General features: G+C 36.8%; 1 protein-coding gene across 1 annotated transcript in view; it reads left to right on the top strand.

Annotated features, from left to right (window-relative positions):
• SLC9A9 (solute carrier family 9 member A9) overlaps positions 1-20,971 on the top strand; it is a 530,362-nt gene that overhangs the window by 43,242 nt on the left and 466,149 nt on the right. Inside the window, exon 4 of the mRNA XM_045539403.1 lies at positions 700-776. Within this exon, the coding sequence (XP_045395359.1) occupies positions 700-776 (77 nt within the window). The remainder of the gene's footprint in view (positions 1-699; positions 777-20,971) is intronic.

Below are 20,971 nucleotides of genomic sequence, written 5' to 3'. Positions count from 1 at the left end.
TCTCCAACAGCCAGGCAGCTTGTTCATTACAGACCCGATTTTCTCTTGTACTCCAGGCTCCCTCTTGCTGTCAGTTTTGGCTACTCAGATTTCACTTAAAGAACTAAGAGTTTTCCTTAAGGAAGCATTTAAATAGATTTAGAAGGCTGGATTTACTCGGGGTCATCCTTCCACTTTCCCAGCCCCAATACTAGGAGTCATTTTTGGCTGATTCATTAAAATAAAGTGAATTGTTATAGATTTTAATTTTTTGGTTTCATCACATTCAGAATACATATAAAAGTTCAAAAGGCAACTTAAATCTCTTAGAATAGTATTTTTTGAATGGTAAAGGAGTTTCATTTATAATAAAACTTCTTGAAAACTGTCTCTTCCTTTAACTGACCCAGAGTCCTGCATAGACATTTCCTCAATCCCTTCCTTCCCTCTCAGGTCCAGCCAGTTCTGGCAGTTGTCTCTGTCATCCCTACCCAGCCACCTTCCAGATGGTTTTTTTTTCCCTGTTTCCTGTGTTTCCCCCTGTCCTGTGCAATGTGAATCAGTTAAGTCTCTATAAGGCCAGGAATGAGGCTCCAAAACCCAAATTTGCCTAAGCAGTGAGAGAAGGGATGGCCTGTGAAATGCATACATTTATTTTTATTTCGTGTTGTACGAAGAAAAAATACTGATATACTCTATTAAATTTTTTTTTCTACCCAGAGACACTTTTTTCAAAACTTAGGATCTATTTTAACATATGCCTTCTTGGGAACTGCCATCTCCTGTATCGTCATCGGGTAAGTGACATTTGGAGCTCTTGTTCCAGGTGGCTGTGGGGTCTGTGATCTGCGAGAGGGATTTCACACTTCCTGGACTCATGCTGGCTGGGTGAATTGTCTATATTTTTTCAGTGTATCACACCTTTACACATTGTTCTGACTTAATTCCAAGGCTTACATGTCTTCTGACAAGCACAAGGCTTCAAATCAAAGCAAACTAGAGGATTTCTGGATTTTCTCTATGAGTTTTGGACTTCTGACTTAGGGAATGTGAATCACTTGGCTTGAGCTATATGAAGCACATTGCATTCTTTTCCTAGTTTGAATAATGCAGATAGGCTCATTGCATTCTTTTTCCATCTTCTTTGCAGGACCCTACCTGTATTTGACAGAAATACAACAGTAACTATATGTCAAGGGTTTTCTTTCTATGGGAGGTTTACAGAGAGCAGTCTAGAATGGCCATGTTCAAATATCAGCAGATCTATTCAAAACTGGGATGGCTTTTTGGTTGACACACTGTAGAATGCAGACTTTTTTTTTCCTCATTATATTTTATTGCTTATGCTACTGAGCCCTAAGTCAAACTACGTAGACTCTGGTTTGCAGCTCATCATAAAGCAAAATGTGGTCCAAAATGGTGATGCCAATCCAATTCACTTATAATCCTATCCAACACATTAAAGCACCACTGCAGGAAAAAATGTCCAGCTGCTATGACTATGATGATATAGATGTCTTAATTTGTCTGATACAGTCAACTCTACCTTTGATTTTTATTGCATCCAGTGATTATAACCCTAACATAAGAAACTGGTGCTAAAAACACATAGCAGTCATGCCTCCAGCCCTTCTCTTATGAAGTGTTTAGTGTGTGTCAATTGAAGGCTGAGGAGATGTCAGGAGGTGTCTTTACTGGTACCTGCAGGCAGGGGCATTTTATGTTGAATGCTTTCCTAAATTTGTGTTGAGTTGAGCTTAGAACAGTCTGGGCTACATTATATGAACATATGTAGCATGGCTAAGGCAGTGAGGAAGCTAAAGATTTTAGCTCCTGATAGTAGAGGCTTGCATGGGTGTAGATTAGGGGGACACCTAAATGGTCTTTGAACTATGAGTGACCTGGGAGACAAAGGGGACTTGATCCTTCTCAAAGCGTGTTCTGGGAGGGCTTTTCTGTTCTCTAAGTATGGCAGAGTTAAACATCTCCATTTCCAAATTGGCAAGGGCCTTAGATATCTGTGTAATTATAGCCCCTCATTCTGAAGATGAGACATCTTGAAACACTAATTAATTGGCTCAATCTTACCACCTCTGGGAAGCAGGGCCCTAGTCAAGACAGAATTCAGAGCTTTGGTTCCTAACGCAGCAGGTCTTGCCATTGCCCCTCTTCCTTTAGCAATTTCTCTTGAATTCCTGTACATCTCTATACATGGTGTCTATACATTGACAGAGGGTTCTGAGATGTGTGCATTACAAAAAATGTTCCTTGATATATGGCAAAGATTAATTTTAGCAGTTCTATAATATGGGGTTTGGAAATTTATAATGGATCCAAATTCCAAACTCTTGGACAATGGTGCCAATTATAGAATAACCAATCTTTATTATTACTCTGCTTCCTTTATTCAACTGATTTTAAGTATAGTCAAGTATATATTCTTATATGCTTTCCCTATCATGAAAAATCTAAATTCTTTCTTGGATCTTTCCTATAAAAAAAAAAAGCAACAATATATAATGTGTACATGTGTTGTCTATAATTGCCTTGTTCCAAAAAAATTCCAACTTAAGAGATCTGGTAATTTTCATTTACTAGAGTTAAGACCCTATTTTGATTGATTTTAAGAGTACAGCCAACAGTTTATAATGGCAAGTGATTTGAATAAAAGTATAGTCCTGAGAAAACTTTTAGAATTGTGTTCTTAGTTTGAACTGGGTATATTCTGAGTGACAAAAACTTCTAGGGTGCCTTCTTAATGTGGGCCATTAAGAAGCAGAAGGGATAGAACTACTAATCATTTAAGATCTTGGCTAGCAAGGTAAGACAAATCATTGAAGAGTTCTAGTTTAAAGATGACAAAAGTCAGATTTATATTTTAGAAAGGTCATTTTGGTGGCTGTGTGAAGGAGAAATTTTAAGGTGGGGAAAAGGTGGTAGGTAGAGGACCATTCAGAGACAATTTCTGTAGGCCAGGTTGGAAATGATGGGGGCCTGGATTCAGGCAGTGGCAGAAAAGGTGGATATGGAGTCATTAGCTTGGTGAAATTCTGGGGGAGAATGGCATGACCAGGGTAAGTGTGTGAAGTGAGAAGGAAAGAGATCTAGGCAATGGCACTATTTGAAAAATGGGAAGAGGTGCTCAAAAGTGACTAAGAATTATTGGGCCAGGGGAAAAAAAAAACAGGAAGAAAACCAACAGGGTATGTGTTCTGTAAGTCAGAGAAGAAGAAGGAGGGTTCACAACGTCTAACACAGGAGAGGTCAAGTGGGATAGGAATTGTGGTATGCATAGGATTTGGCCCCTAGGAGGTAATGGATGACTTTACACTTATCCTGCGGGCAGAAATAAGTAAAGAGTATTGGCAAGTCCAGTTGTTTTAGGTATTGTATGATAAGAAACAAGAATTTATTTTTATGTTGTCAATCTCAAATATGATTTCAGAACTTCTGAAGGAGAGGCACACGCTTACATTCAGACCAAACTGACACTTTGATAACTTGGTAACCTCCATTATATGAGGTAAATAGTCAAACCTCAGAAAATTACTGGTTATATATGTATATATTTTAATAAATAAATGGCAATAACAACAAACATTTATTGAATGCTCTATACATACCATGCCCCCTTTTAAAGTACTTCACACAGATAATCTATTTAATCCTCAAAATAATCTTATTAAGTAGATACTATTAATTACCCTCATTTAACAGATGAAACAACTGAGGTTTAGAGAGAATAACACAGCCACAGCGGTAAGTAATAGAGCTGGGATTAGTAACTAAATTGTTTGGCTCCAGAGTCAAATTCTTCATGCCAAAAAACTGCTTTACTTCTGTTTGTTGAATATTAGCACTAAAAAATAAAGTTGTATAAATCCATCAATATTCGCTAACATGCCATATGTTTCTTCATTAGCCAAGTAGGAGTTGTCATAGACATGGAAGATTTTCATTCGGGAATTCCATTCAAAAAGAATTCACATTTTTAAGGGATGCCTGAGTTTATGCAGATATATTCATACTTGCATGAAATAGGCAGGAGGAAGGACTCAGAAGAGAAGTTAGACTGATCTCTGTGAGAACAGTTTCATAAAGAAAGTGGGTCCTGGGTAATCATTTAATGGAGTAGGATTTTCCATGACATCAAGTGCATTAGTTCTGGCGGGCGTGGGGAACATTTTGCAAGGAGAGTAGGTTTCGCAGAGCAGTGCCAGGGAACCTGGGAGCTAAAATGCTGGAGAGTCAGCTGACAGAAGGCCATGAAGCCCAGGATCAGAATGTATGTGAATGTGAAGGCCATGGAGACTGATTATGGGACATGAATGAAACTCAGCTAGTGGGCCATGATCTCCTAGGTAAAGACTATATCTAGTTAAACTACAGGTTAGTTTTAGAGCTCGATTCAGATGCTTTACAGAAATTGAGATCTTTGGGTTTATTTGAATGAATGAGATCTTTTCAGTTTTATTAATGTCATTATCATTTCAGAAATGAGATGTAAACCATTTTTCATAATACATGGGAAAATTTAACAATATTCCTTCAGAGAAAAAATCAGAGGAAACTTTTTTTTTCTTTTTAAAGGATGCACATTGTTCTTACAGATTTCAACCACCTTTTCTAGTACCATCCCCCATTTTATCACTTGAGAAATAGCATCTTAAGTGCATCTCTTTAAAAAAAAGAATCGATGTATTTGAAAAATTTTTCTATTCCTCTCCTCCATCTTTGGGAACTATTCCTTTATCGTGGAGCCTATGTCTCCATTCTAAATGCTATACAGTTATGACAATGACAACTTACCTAGTACTCACAAGAATTCATTAGTATCTATGAAATACTTCTTTTTCTAAGAGCAGTGAAAATGAAATTCTTTTAGTTTCTCTGTTAATGAAGAATTAAAACAAATTATACAATTTCAAAAATATTTAAAGAAAGGGACATAGATCTAAATAATCGAAAATGGATATTAATTTTAAAAATAGCTCACTTTTTAAATTTTTTTACATGTGCCAGACAGTGAATCTAAGCTTTTTACATGTGTTATCTCATTTTATTCTTACTGTACCCTTATGAGGGTACATATGTAAAACGAGGGTGCTCTAGAACACATGCACTTAGAATCTCCTTGTATTCCTCCTCCCTCCTAAAGTGACACTTTACATTTCCTGCAGTATTTTACAATTAATAATTATATCTGTTGGACAAACCAAGACATCAATAACTTCAGATTCTTACATTTATCATTATGGTTAGAAATTATGAAAAATCTAAATCTAATCTAAGAATAGGCTGTGAATATAATTGTAGACTGGAAATGAGACATGTATTTTCTTACCAAAGGTGGTTGAAGGGATGGTATGAATCCATTTCATTTTGTTAGAATGATGGACTCTTGGTAACTCAGGAAAGCATGGATTTATAAATGTGAGGTTGTTTATATTATTCATATCAACCCTCCTCAGGGCCTGACACCCCTGTCTATCTGTCCCCAAGGCACAGGAGTGAAGAGGGCCTTGTGGATGTTCTCATCCTGCTCTCTCGTGTCATTGTGCCTGCTCAACTGAGGACCTTCAGACCTAAGTGTGCTTGGCACCAGTTCTGGAATTACTGTTGCTCTGTCCTTATTTAGGATAGATACAGTGAGGCTCAGTTGCCCCAAAATGCTAACTGGAAGAAAGGACACATTTGTTAGTCTAGATCCCAAATCTGAAGATGTGTAGCCTGCAGATAGAGTCTGAACCATACCCAGTGCCTTCCTTAAGCTCTAACTCTGGAAAGAGAATGACTTAAAGCAGGGCTCTCAACCCAGGGGACCCTGAGATAGTACATGGAAGAACTTCAAGGAAGGAGTGAATTTTTTATGGGAGAGAGTCTGCATAGATTTCACCATTTCATCAGATTCTCTAGGGAGTTGCAATCTGCAAAAGCAAAAAATCAGTGTTTTTTAAGAGCCTGGGCAAAGACATAGTTGGAACAGAGAGGATTTTATATATCTTCATGTTTAACAACAACTGAAGGCTTCTCTGAGATGCATTCAGGGTGGCCATAAAGTCTGAAAATACGAATGCTGTTATTTTACCGTGTACTGTAAAGTAATAACAATAAACTGGTTATTGTATGCATTTGTCTGTGTTCCCAAATTTGGTGACTATCTTGTATGTATACCCAAGAGTGGAGGTGCTCTGGGGCCTGCAAATCAATATTTATTTTTCCAAATTATGCAGATTGCTTTCTAAAGCTGTTGTATCAATTTTTCCTCTTAAGTATTACCAATCTAGTAGGTATGAAATGAAATGATGTCGTGGTTTTCCTTTGTATTTCCCTGATTGTTAATTAAGTTAATTGATTTTCATTTGATACCTTTTCAAGCTTTCAATTTTTCTATTGAATTGTTTTATCATATAGTATTTTTATTAATTTGCCAGAGTTCTTTATATGCTTTATATATTAATCTATATTCACTTATATATTTTACAAATATTTTCTCTTTGTGTCTTGTACTTTTACTTTGCACACGATGTCTCTTAGTGAACTCAAGTTCTTAGTTTTAATGTAGTCAAGTTTGTATTTACTTTTATGATTAGAATTTCTGTATTTTGTTTAATAAGTCCTTCCGTACCCCAGAGTCAGAAAGACATTTTCTTTTAAAGTGTTTTAAAGTTGTGCCCTTTGCAGTAAGATCATTTTCTGGAACCAACATTTGTAGATGATCCAAAGTTGACATGCAATTAATTTGTTTTCGTCACATGGATAGCCAATGATACTAGCACCATTTATTGTTTAGTCCTGCCTTTCCCTAGGATCTATAAGACCTCTTCTATCATGTATTGTAGTTTTTGTTTCTAGACTCTTAATTCTACTTTATTGGTTCATAATCTATTGCTGTACCAATATTATACTGTTTTAATTATTGTAGCTTCATCATAAGTCTTTGTAGCTTATAGGATAAGGCATACAGGATATTTTTCTTCTTCAGGAGTACCCTGCCTGTTATTACTGTAGTTCTTTACTCTTTCATATGAATTTACTCCAGTGTTTTTATTTATGATTATATACTTTGTAAATTTATAAATGTATCCTCATATAATTTGCTTATATTTGTTGACCTTATAACTATATTTTTAGTATTTTTCTTAGAGACTCACTTACACATGAGCACCAGGAGACATGTATAAGGATATTTGGAGCAACACTATTCACAACACCAAAAACTTGGAAACAACTCAGATTCCATTAACAGGAGAATAGACAAATAAATTCCCATGACAGCAGTGAAAAACAATAGAATAAAGTCACTTATGACAACATGGATGAATCTCAGAAACAGTGTAAAATCAACAAGTCAAATCCTGTAAGGCTACACGAAGTATGGCGCTACTGTCGTAATGCTCACAAATGGCTAAGATTACACAAGATTGTTTAAGCATGCATGTAGGTACGAAGGCATACATGCATATGCATAGTAAGTAAGGAAATTAAAAACACAAAATTCAAAGGTGTAACTGTTTCTGGGGGAGAGGCAAAGAATTGGATGGAAAGAAACAAATAGGAGAGATAAGTTACTGGCAATGTTCTGGCTCATGGGTTTGGCTGTGTTTCCAAGTGTTCAATACATTATTATAATTTATAACTTGCATATATCATCTGTATATTCTCTTGCATGTATCAATTATATTAAAAAGAAAATAAAAGGGACAAGTGGAAGGAGTTATTTAATAGATTTATAAAACTTAGCTTGATTAGGCTGCTTGCTTCCATTTCTGTGAAACTCTGATTTTTCTATTGTTTTTCTCTGTGTGTTTTAATAAGAACAAGTCGAGTTGTCAGGCAGCAGCAGAGAGGCAAAAGTGCCAGTATCCTCGGGTTAATTCTTATCAACCTGTATTTTTTCTCTCTCTTCTCCCATCTATCTTCACTGTCTCAACTCTTTCTCCCCTCTCTCTCCCCACCTCCCAACCATGCTTTCCTCACTGCCCCCAGAGGCTGTGTCTGGGCTGCTGCTCTGCATGGCTCCATCTTCAGTAGGCTGCAAAACAGCAGAGCTCGGGAGGCAGTGTTGAGTCAGACTAGAAGGCCTCACGCCTCTTCTGTGCATTCATTTACTCTCTGGATTCTGAGCTGGCACAGTAATAGCTGTCACTGGTGTCAAAGAGAAAAATAAATATACCACTGCCCTGACACAGCCAAATAAGAAAAAATAATCTCTAATCTGTCAAGTACAGGCTAAGCTGCTTAGCAGTGTGGTTTCTCATATCCATATCGCAGGATGCATGGGTTGTATTTTTGGCAGCACAGAGGAAAGTGAAGTTTGTGGGGAAAAGAAACAAAAGGTGGGATGGAGGGGGCTGTGGAGAACATCAGAGGTGTAGTTTGGAAGTGAAGGGGGTGAAGCCATGAGAGCCCTATGAGTCTATGTACCATTCACCAACCTGCCCTTCCATCCAACCTTGGGATGCTGGGATAAGAATAACCACAGGGCACAGAAAAAGAAACAAGTTTTGAGGGAATCAAAAGGGAAGCAAAATCTAATTCCAAATTAGGGAGAGAAATATTGAAAAATGGTATGTAAGATTGCTGTGGAGAAAAAAGAGAAATGTCTAATAACAAAAGAAAAGTGTATAAGAATAATTGAAAAGTACTGTAGTCTGGAAAAGAATTTGCCTGAGAGGTCTTGTTATTAAACAGCCTATCCTGGGGATTGTAACATTGGGATTCTGCTTAAATGAAATCAAGTTTTGGAATAACCCAGTTCACTGTTATTCTTCAGTACTCTCAGACATAAAGTCAAATGCTTCTTCTCAATTTGACTAAAATCTGATGGAAGAGCTACAGTCAATGCGGCTCTGTTTCTACACACTCATATAAAAATTCTATTCAGATAAAAAGCAAAAGGGTAAGGGGGATGTATCAGTTATCTACTGCTGTGTAACAAGCTACTCCCCAAACCTAGTGGCTTAAGAAAACAACCATTTTATTAGTTCACAAATCTGTAGCTCATCAGTTTAGGTTGTGTCAATTGGGCAGTTCTGTGGTTCCCTTCTGGGGTCACTTGTGTGACCAGTCATCTGGTGGCTTGTCTGGGATTGGATGGTCTAAGATGGGCTTATTCACATGGCTGTGGCTGATTCTGACTGTGGGCTGATTGGTCTGGGGGATCAGGTGGAATGACTTTTCTCTACTCCACAGAGCTTCTCGTTCCCCAGTAGGCTAGCTGCAGCTTTTTATACTGGGGTCTCAAGTTGACATTTCAAGATGGTGAGAACAGAAATGCAAGGTCTCTTGAGGCCAGTCCCAGGAGTCAGGAACTTTCACTTTCACTGCACTGTATTGGTCCAATGATCACAAAGGCAACAGAGATTCAATACATAGGGAAATAGGCTCCACTTCTTGCTGGGAGGTGTGATAAAGTCACATTGCAGAGGGGTATGCATGCAGGGATGGGAAGAATTATCATGGCGGTCTTCTATTCAAGCTGCCATAGACTGGGTGGCTTGTGAACAACAGATATTTATTTCCCACAGCTCTGGAGGCTAAATGTCCAAGATCAGAGTACCAGTATGGTCAGGTTCTGGTGAGGGGCTTCTTCAGGACTGCAGTTGGCTACCTTCGTATTGTATCCTTAGATGGTGGAAAGAAGACTAGAGAACTCCCTGGGATTCTTTTTATAAGGGCACTAATCCCATTTGTGAGGAATCCACCTTCATAACCTAATTACATCCCAAAGGCCCCACCTCCTAATACCATCATATTGGGGGTTGTGGTTTTAATGTAAGAATTTTAGAATTACACAAACATTAATTCCATTGCAGTGGCCATCTTTGCAAATAGTCTACCACAGGAAGAAAGTACGAAATATTTTCAGGGATATGAAGGTACAAGCTTGCATTAGAAAATAGGACTCAGAACCTGGTATGAAACCTTTGGCTACAAAAGTAAAACACAATGGGGAATCAAGTCAACCACAGAGAGGCTAACTCACTGGCCTCTTCCATTGCAGTTCTTGATATTCCAGAGCTGGTATACAATGAATTCCTGCCCTGGTGACTTCAGTGACTTATTAAGACATGCTTTATAATGTCCTATGTTTGAATATAAAATTCTTGTGGAAAAATACATAAAGCTCAAAGGAAGTGAGGTAGAGAGCATGACTCAACAAGCTTTTTAGGCTACCAAAGCAAAAAGCATTCATGGAAAATTGACCCTTGCTCAGGTAGAGTGGGGAATTATGGAAAAGTTTTATTTAATTTAAGAATTTCAGTTGCTCTTTTTACCTTTAGCAATGCAGAGAACATGGAGGTATGGCCATATTAGCTGTCATCACAGGAACATCTCTGCTGAGGGCATCTCTTTCCTGGCTGCATTTCCCCCTCTCAGGGGCTATCATGTCAAGTGTGTTGTGCACACTTGGGTTTGTCTGGCTGGTGGTAGTGCTTTGGGAAAGGGTGGAGCTTTGGGGATGGTGACAGCATGATCTTGGCAGCTTCTCACTTTGCTTAAACAGCTTAAGAAGAGATAAGTTCAAGGGGCTATGCCATATGGCCTTTATTATACCTTTCCAGAGCCTTGAAGAATAACTTAAGAAATGGAACTCATGAATCCCTCACCAAACTATAAACTACTACATTACCAAAATTGTTGAACTCAACTGTGTGTTCCTTCTCCCCATTCTCTTCCCCTCTCCCAACCCTCAGAGGTAAATCTTATCCTGAATGATATTCAGGGTGACTAAATCATGGTGACTATCACGGGCGACTATCAACTTTCTGGCTCTGGCTTTCATTGTCAAATATAGCACAATTTGGTCCTCAAGTGCTATCCTCTTCCATCCTTTTCTATGTCGCCTACTAGCCTTACCCTCTTAGTCATCACTCCCTTGCCTTTGGTATGAGTCAATAATTGTGTTGCCAAGTGAATCAATGAATTAAGGAAAAGATTTGAGAAACACATATCCTTTCATTGACAAAGAGATGGTAGAAGTATTAATAATGAAAGTGACAACAAGATCTAGCTCTTTAGGTGCATTTTCTGTGGCCTTGAACTGGCCATTCTACATTCATTATTTTATTTAAACTTCACAACAAACAGCATTGTTCTCTTTTTATAAGTGAGGAGCCTGAGGCTCAGATTGCTTAGGTAACTTTCCAAGGTGTGACTGACTTCAGACCCTGTAAGCTAAACTGACCCTTGCAATTTAAATTGTGTTCTTGGACCTACAGCACCAGCAGCACCAGGAGCCTGTTAGAAATGCAGAGTTTTGAGCCTCACCCAAGACCTTCTTGATCCTTACCTGCATGTCAGCAAGAGCCCTAGGAAATTCCTAGGCACACTGAAATTTGCTATGTCGCACTCTCAAACCTAGTAGAGAGATTCTATATCTTACTTAGGATTTAGTAAGGACAGACCACAGGCATGAAGATCATTTTAACTAGCATTGAATCCATATTATCCAGGTATCATTGAAACCAAACAAAATCAACCATTTTTATAATTTATATTCACAAAATTTATATGGCTGTGTCTGTGTACATGTCTGGGTCAAATATTGTGTGTGTGTTATATGGAAAATAATTGATAGAATACTGTTAGTCAGGCACACAGAACCATCACAGTGAGAAATGTCCAGCGTTCAGGTGTAAGGATTTTAGCACTTCCAGTGTGGGAGGTGTTCAGCCTGATTTAGCAGTTACACTCTGATGTCATTAAAATGAAATGGCCCCAATAAAAGGAATAGAAGTCAATCTTAACTATAGCTCTCAGATGCTTTATTGCTCTACTTCACCCTTATTTACTAATTCCCACTGCATGAGAGGCAGCTGTAGAGAAAGTTTCCAATAGGCAAGCTACATTACCAACAGAATCATGAATACTGATAATGACATCATTGCCTTAGCATTGGCAAGCAATTGTAATCTTGAAGGTCATTGCTACCAGATGATAGGTGCCTACAATCTTCATTTTCAGATGTTTCTTGGTCATTTGTTCTGTGCTTGCATTTCCTTCCTCCAAAATATAAGGGTAATTTCAACAACTATATGAATTTTTTCTCATTTTGATTAATTTTTCTTGGAACCTCTGTTCCATTGCTTTGTGAAGTAGATTACTCAATCTTTTCCTCAGCTTGTCAAGGATACTATACCATTTGGTCTCCCTACTCAAATAAGTTCTATAACATATGAGAGATATTGACTACAATGATGACAATTGCTTGCATTTATTGAGCATTTGCTTTGTGCCAGCCACTGCTGGGTACTTTACATGCATTAAGCTCATTCACTTCCATAATCCTCCATTTAACAATTTTTCTCATCATAAGAATATATTTATTTCTATAATAAAATTCCCCAATTTGCTTTATTAAAACAATTTCCTAATTCTTCTTTAGAATATTAAAGAGGCTAGCAGGGCATTTTTATAGATATTCTTATTTATAGAATACACTCTTCCTGAACATTTTGTTAATTTACATTAGAAACTTAGGGGTCTTAAGCAAGAATGTCCACATGGAATATACAACACAAAGAGTGAACTCTCATGTAAACTATGGATTTTATTTAATAATAATGTATCAATATTGGCTTATAAATTGTAACAAATGTACCATACTATTTAATGCAAGCTGTTAATAATAGAGGAAATAGGGTGAGGGGGTATATGGGGACATATTTTGAGTGCTTTCTGCTTAATTTTTATGTAAGCCTTAAACTACTAAAAAAATAAAGTCTGTTGATTGAAAAAAGAGGGAATGTGCACATTATAAATCTTTTATACAATCTCTTTCTCTGAAACTGAATAGCATATACCAGATATTTCCTATGGCCCATTGTTTCAATACTGGATGAAAATTAGAGATTCTCAGTCCCTCTCTAAGGACTCTATCTGGTCAGCCTGTTTTAGTGTTAGCAACTTGATTGATCAATTGTCTCTGTCATTGTATCAGAGGTCTTAAGAATAGCACTAGAAGCTGGATTCTATATGGCTATTAGGAAACTTTCCCTCTGATGAACTTCACATATAGAGTAGCATCCTTTCCAATCCCTTAGAATTTGTGTTATTAGAATAATGCTTTTTAAATTGCCCATGTTTAACCTTATTTCTTCTATTTTACAAAATGAATATTATCTCTCCTGAACATTTTGCTTCTCCTGTTTGTGTCCAAACTACATTATTGGCAAAATGATGATTGGATAAAAGCTTTGGCCAAGAGTCATCCTATTGTACTGTCAAGCCATAATTAACTGTGAGTCAATATATTTTTTTAGAGACATGGTCTCCAGGATGGGGTACAGGGGCTCAATCATAGCTCACTGTAACTTTGAGCTCCTAGGCTCAAGAGATCCTCCTGCCTCAGCCTTCCAAGTAGCTAGGACTATAGGTACACTCTACCACACCAGCTAATTTTTTATTTTTTTATAGAGATGGGGTTTCACTGTGTTGCCCAGGCTAGTCTTGAACTCCTGGCCTCAAGCCATCCTCCCACCTCAGCTTCCCAAAATACTGAGATTTCAGGCATGACCCACTGTGCCTGGCTGTGTAATAGCTTCATTATATTTTTTGGTTGTATATAACAAGCCAACATTTTCTTCCCTCAAAATACTAACCATAATTTCATCATCTCTTACTATTAATAATTGGTTCTTTCTATTTGGCTCTTACATGTCACTCTCCTTCAAAGTTTACTTAGATGTTTAGTTTTTCCTGTTGGTTTTGTATAACTTGGCATTCTATCACTGGACTGTCCTCTAACCAGGCAAATCTACAGCTTCTAACATATGTAGATAAATTGCTTACATGATTGTGAAGGTGTTGCTTTAATTTGTAGCAAAAAGGTATCTATTCTAGGATACAAATTTAAGGCCTCCACAGAAATCAATAACCTGATTATTTAACAAGTTATCTACTGTGCTTCACAGGGCTAAAATACAAGTACAGCCTTATCCCAGCAGAGAGAAATTAAGAGTGCAGGAAAGGTAAACATTATCCTCCAAGAGTGGAAAGTAAATGGAGACTCATTTGGGAGAATAAGTGTTTATTGTGGATGGCACATGCTTTAGGAAATAATGTCACCTCAAAATGGCGTAACTGCATATATATTATAGGACGTGTACTCCACTGTTAGAAATATGGGCAAAATATACTATTTTCATAGCTCTTTACCCTCTTCACAAAACCTTTTCATATGTTATATTTGCATTTTACAACAACTATACGAGATAGGTAGAGGCAAGAATTATACTGCTATAGGGATGAGAAAACTGAGGATTGGAGAAGTTAAATTACTTTCTCAAATGCTGTTAGTTAATATTTGTCAAAACTGAAAGTAATATCTATTTATTCTAATTCTTAAATCTCTGCAAATGCTTTTCATACTTGGTTAAGGGCCTATTCCACCCTTGAAATCAATTCTCCTATTAATCAATCAAAACAACAAGTAACGTTTGAGACCTATGATAGATGTGATAAATAATAACAGTATATTCTGTAAATATACACATATACGTACCCACATACATGTACAGTACCTTCAATTTTTAATGATTTTGTTTACATATATTATTTCAATTGCTTATCAAGCTAGCTGGGATATGAGATTTCCCTAAAAGACATCACTGAGCAAGATCCAGAAGTAATTATGAATCCAGTGGAATTGTTTAGGACACAGGAGGTATAACTTCATGTCACTGAAAAAGTATAATGTTGGTAATAGCACTGTTCACAGATGTTTGGAGAACTGAATTCAGACAATCTCTAGAGAAAATTATATACACAGAGTATGCAAGTCAACCAGCATTAACTCATGCAATTGCAGCCCAAATTATACTTCTCAGGAGCTGTGTCTCTAACCTTTTCTTAGACTCAACTGATCTATTACTTCTGTGCAGTTTAGCTTGGCTACTTCCAGTGAATAACTTTTTGTAAGGATATTGGTTTTCCTGTTAGAAAAAAGTATAGAAACCTCCCCAAAGGTTTTTCTCTTTATCTTCTAAATTAAACTAATTTTCCATATATCTACTTAGGAAAATACAGCTACTTAAAAAAAATTTTTTACATGATTTCCAGATGATTTCCAAACCTCCTTTTTGTCTTCCTCCTTGCTTTCCAGTTGGGTACGGTTACAAGGGACATGCTTGGTTAGGCGTTGATATACAGTTCCAAAAACTATTCTCTACTTTCATTCCTCCCATATTGAAGAATTCCAGCATTCAGTAATAGTTAGAATTCCAGCATTCAGTAATAGTTGTGGGATTTTTGTTTTTGTATCCCACCAAATGAAAAGGATTGTAGTTAAACCTTGAGTTGTTCATAGCTACTTAGATATTCTGAAACATGTTTTGAGTAGTGTCAATACTCTTCAGATAATTTAGTTGTGAGCACATACCAAAAGTTTTGTTATGATATTGCTATAAGGGGAAAACCATTAGTACAATGTTACTAACAGTGCTGTCTGCAGACTTGTGCTGATCTGTGAGCTGGGTGCTATGGATTGGGAGGAATAAGCACAAAAACTGAGAATAAGCACTTAGGAATGTTCACAGTGACTTAAGTAATTTTGTGTCTGTTAGATTTAACGATAAATTTGGACTTATATTTCATATAATGTAAAATGTCATTTATTTAGCATTTTATTTGCATTGTATTTTTTTAAATTATTGGTTTGGAAATATAATATTAATTAATTAATTAATCCTCCTTCACCACAGAGAGTTTGAGAAGCAATGTTCAGGGAAATCATTTCAAAGATTTCTTCATGGTAGGTGCATTTCATATAGGAAAAGAGAATAGTTAAAAAATCATTTTTAGGTTATGGTTTTTAAAAAGTTTAGTTAAAGTTAACTAGGTGGATAACTAGGTAGATAAGTAGTTAGCTAGATGAACAGTTACTCAGAACAAATTTTAATTCCATTAACGTTCATCAGAAAATTATTTAAGCATTTTTAAAGGATGACATTTTATTCTAGAAGAGAATTTTTGATAAAAATGATTCTAACTCAGATGAATTTTGATTTAGATTTTCTTTTACTAGAGTCAGGGAGAAGAGGGAAACAGTTTTGATACTTAGCATTTGAGTAAACTACATTCCTTCCTGCCTTAAGCTTTCCATATCAAGTAAGTTTGTTTGAGGCAGCTGAGCTTCAAGTAACACTGATTGTCCAGTTTTAAATGAAAATGACTGTTTTCCAGTAGGGGCCCAGTAAAACTGGGTTTCAGGCATGATCTCTGTGATGAGTACTTCAATACCAGGCTGGTGTTTCCAAGAGAGAAAGGAGCCAGGGAAGAGGCTACAAAATTCCCAAGACCTAAATTAATGTATCTTTTACCAGATAGATATTCAGCTCCTGAATGTTGTCAATTCTTTGCTTCCCTAAAAGATAATTTTTATATCAAGAATATATTTTAGCACTCCCTTAAGTGAGTTCACAAAATTCTTATGATAGGAAGTGTTAAAACTTTGCAATCCTTCTAAAATAACAAACATATGTAGGAATACATTTTCCTCCACTGCAGCAACATTCCAATCATGGTTTTATGTGAAATATATTCATGTTGAAAGGGAAAGAAAATAATGCTTTAGAACATTACTTATGGTTGACAAGAATTCTGATCTAGAAAAATAACCCCTCCTTTATAGATTTTCTGATTTTTAAAACTTTAACATCTAATAATATTTATGTCTTTTTTTGTTTTATTAACCTTAATTTTAGCCTTTTTTTCTTCAATTGGACAGTTTATAAAAATCCATCAGTCTATAGGAGAAGTTATAGTTATGGGAAATGGCTTTTATTTTGAATGGCATATTGCCTGCTTTCTTCCTTTCAATAAAAGGGGTAAAAATATCACAAATTATATTCCTTAGAAAAGAAGAATTGATTTTTATAATGCTTTAGAGTTTAACTACCTGCCTTGCTGTTTAGATTTGATGTTTTCTCAATATTCTACAACTCTACTGTACAAGTCCATTAAATCACTATCTAGAACATCACAATACTAAGGGAAAATGCCCTTAGCAAGATTTGGTTTGAATACATGGAGGAAAAATTCTACCAATGGCCCACTATTAATAATGACCTTTATACCTATTCCCTTCTAGGGATAGGAATAATATACAGTTTGTTATTATAGGTATTAAAATCCTGTCAAACTGCCAATATTTTAAACACACATTTTGAGAAAGCAGAAAATAGTAAATTAGGCCAGAAAATTGTGGTATTTTTGATTTATAAAAAATACATTTAAATTTTGAGGGTGATTGATTTTATTTAGAAAAAATGATAAGGACAGATACATTTCTTCAATGCCCCACAGATTTGCATATAAACTAGATTCACAGCATAAAACAAATTGATAAAATTACCCCTATGCTTTTTAACCACTAACACACAGGCAGAATTGAAGCCAGATTTTAATAGTGTTTAAAGGCACCACAGTGTATTATTATAAGTTTAAATTTCAAGATTGTTTCAAAGTTACCATCTCTTTGCCTATTGGAAAGAAAATTTGGAACTCTAGGAATAGGTCTGTTCCAATAAGCAGATATGAAAAGCCATTTTGGTAAAATTATTTTCACATTTCAGAGTTAAGCAAACCCTAAACATGTGAAGAATGAAGTGTGGATTATATTAAAATGGATGTTAAACAGGAGGGGGCAGCTGTCACCACATAGGAAGCTGAAACTCCATTCCACAATCAGCAGAATGAAACAATCATATCCCGGCAAGGGTGAATGAGGCACCAACAGCTCAGCAGCCACTGGCTTTTACATTGTGCCCTCTAGTGGGAAAATTTATAAATCACAATTTTAAGTTTCAAACTGACGCAATAAGGGTGTTTCTTATCTCTGGGCCTTACGTATAATCAGACTTCAACCTAAGGGAAAATACATGACAACTTTTCGAGGCAGAGTTGACTTAGGTATCAACTGATCCAACCTCCTGATATTACCTGGAGTTGATAAATGATTTAGCAAGGCTTGAAAGAAGTGACCTATTTATTATTTAGTTTTCCTGTGTCCCAGGAACAATATTAATTATTGAATACCTACTAAGTGCCAGACCCTATATAAGCATCATTTCACTTAGCCTCATTAACTCTGATTTTAGTCTAATGCGTTTCCTGTTTATTTTCCCTATTACCGTAAGTTCTTCCCAGGGCTAAAATCGTATCTCCCGTCTACTGATGCTTGCATATTCAGGCTTTAAGTATGTTGTTTCTCATCCCCTTTCAGAGGGGTGTCCTATGTGGTGTGGGTCCCACGAGGTGCAGTTCTCTCCTGGGCTAGTGAAACTAGAGACCCGAGACCTGGGGTCCCTCACAAAAGTTGGCAGTGAAAATGGGAAATCCAACTCCAGGCTCCCTATTCCTAGGCCAAGTGGAGACAGCGGTCTCTGGTGGAGAGCCACAAAAGTGCGAGTAAAGCCAGGACAGGTGAGGAGAAAATGAACCAAGGAGGCAATGGAGTGGTTAAGGAGAAGCTGACAGGGTCCCAGAGGGCGGTGGAGACATGCTGGGGCATTTCTGCCCAACCCTGGGGTGGGCTTGTAGAGATATTGCCAGTTCGATTTGAAAGACTCAGAATGGGCAAATATGTGTCTATAATAAACATTTTCAGGATTGGAAGGTGTAACTATAATTATATAGTTCAACTTTTGGTTTTTAAAACTTGCCTTACTTTTTTCTTTTATATAATACAGTGCATGATACACACAGTCCTCACATATACCCTGTGAAGTAGGTAGTGTTGCTTCCTCAATTAACCATGAGGAGACTTAAGCCCAGAGAGAATAAGTATTAATACCATGCCAAAGGTCACAGGGACAGGAAATGTGAAGCGCTGGGATTTGAATCCAGGTTGCCAGGCTTCAATCTGTGTTCCTAACCAGTACTCAATCGCTACGTGAAGTTAGGTAGCATAATAATAAATCAAACATCTATAACTCCCTGACTCAACTTCAAAAATAAAGCACATCACTGATACCAATGAAGGCTCCTCCCATGTACCTTTTCCAGATTTTTTTTTTTTTGGTTGAGTCAACAAGTCCAAAAAGGCTAAGAGATTGGCTCTCAGTTGGTTATTATATTTTGCTGAGTTTAAAATCCAACTATTGATTTACATGGATGTTACACAGTAGCATAAGTACATAAGTAGAAGTTTACTAGTTGGTTATTTATTGAGGCTAACTAATCAGAATTTTTGCCTATATACCTTTTTGGCCTTTTGTTTTTAATTTGGAGATTGCCCCCTTATTTGAAGTTAAACAAACAAAACCGAGTCTTTTATTGCATTTGCATTTGAAATATTTTTAGGCTCTGATAGTCATTTATTAGTTAATTAACTAATTAATTCACTAAACATTTGTAAAACACCTAACGAGTGCCAATCACCTTGCTAGGGACAGGGATGTAATCAGTACCATGCTGGAGCTGGCTGTGTTAACTCATAAGACCTAGTGGTTAACTTTTTGGGAAATTTTGTGAACTAGCTATCAAATACAATCATTATTAAAATTAGATTGTATAAACATACACATATAAAAATTACATAAAAGCAAAGTTAATAAATACTAAAAACTCATTGCTTCCTAATTTTTTGCTGCATTTTATTATGATTCGTGCTCTTGAGGTTATTTGCATGTATGTATTATACCTGTGTGGTGGAAATACAAAGTATATGTGCTACTGAGTATCTCTTCTAAACTCTAAGTTCAGAGACCCCCTTGGTAGCTTGAAATTGGTCATTGTGTAAGTATTTACACTGTGGAAATTCCCAAACTGCAAACAGGGCTTTTCCTTCCAAAAAGCCAGATGTTAAACATTTAGCAGCACACCCCTACTGACAATGAAGATTAATCTACAATCACTAGCAAAATAGAATTATTGGTCTATTGAACCAGTGATTTGAACAGTGGATGTGTTCAAAATTAAAAAAAAGAAAAAGAAAAAGAAAAGAAAAGAAAGGAAAAAGGAAAAAAAGCACTGAACAAAACAAACAATAAACTACACCATGGTCTCCAACAATGGTAATTTAAAGTATCATCTCTAACGCAGTTAAAATCAACCTCATTTCCACCTTTTCCAAGAAGACAGTGTTCTATGGAATTTGTAGATGGAAATACAGAGCATAGGTGATGCTTCTGAAATTGGAATCAGCCCGACGGGACCTCTTGGGGACATTGGAGTCTGTAATGTTTCCAGTCACAGATTTGTGACCCATTAGTCAGAAACTGGACTTGGAGCAATCAGCATCTCACAATAGCTGTCACATCTCTTTTAAAGTGGAAGGGCATCTGCAGTATTTAATAGTGTTTAAGTGCTATGATGGTGGCTACAGTTCCTTCTAGGGCAGGCTTTCACTTCAGGGAACAACAAGGCAGAGAAAATGCTCAGAAACATCCTCTGAGTCTCCGGGCTTACAGAATAAACTACACATGACTTGGAATTTGAGGCCCTTCTAACTAGAACCTTCCTTCCCAAATATCTACACTTGAACACATTTTATTTTATTTTATTTTTATTTTTTTTTTATTTTTTTTTTTTTTGAGACAGAGTCTCACTTTGTTGCCCGGGCTAGAGTGAGTGCCGTGGCATCAGCCTAGCTCACAGCAACCTCAGACTCCTGGGCTTAAGCGATCCTACTGCCTCAGCCTCCCGAGTAGCTGGGACTACAGGCATGAGCCACCATGCCCGGCTAATTTTTTTGTATATATATTTTTAGTTAGCCAGATAATTTCTTTCTATTTTTTTTAGTAGAGACGGGGTCTCGCTCTTGCTCAGGCTGGTCTCGAACTCCTGACCTTGAGCGATCCACCCGCCTCGGCCTCCCAGAGCTAGGATTACAGGCGTGAGCCACCGCGCCCGGCCTTGAACACATTTTAATCCACAAGCCTAAGTATACCAGAAATAAATTTTTCCTTACCTTTATTCTATAACTAAAATTATTTTTTGTTTTGAGACCTTAATATGCTGGGTAACTAAAAGTAAATCTCTTTCC

This window comes from Lemur catta, chromosome 1 (assembly GCF_020740605.2).
Source record: "Lemur catta isolate mLemCat1 chromosome 1, mLemCat1.pri, whole genome shotgun sequence".
NCBI classification, from domain to species: Eukaryota; Metazoa; Chordata; class Mammalia; order Primates; family Lemuridae; genus Lemur; species Lemur catta.
This window is presented reverse-complemented; position numbering and strand designations above follow the sequence as displayed.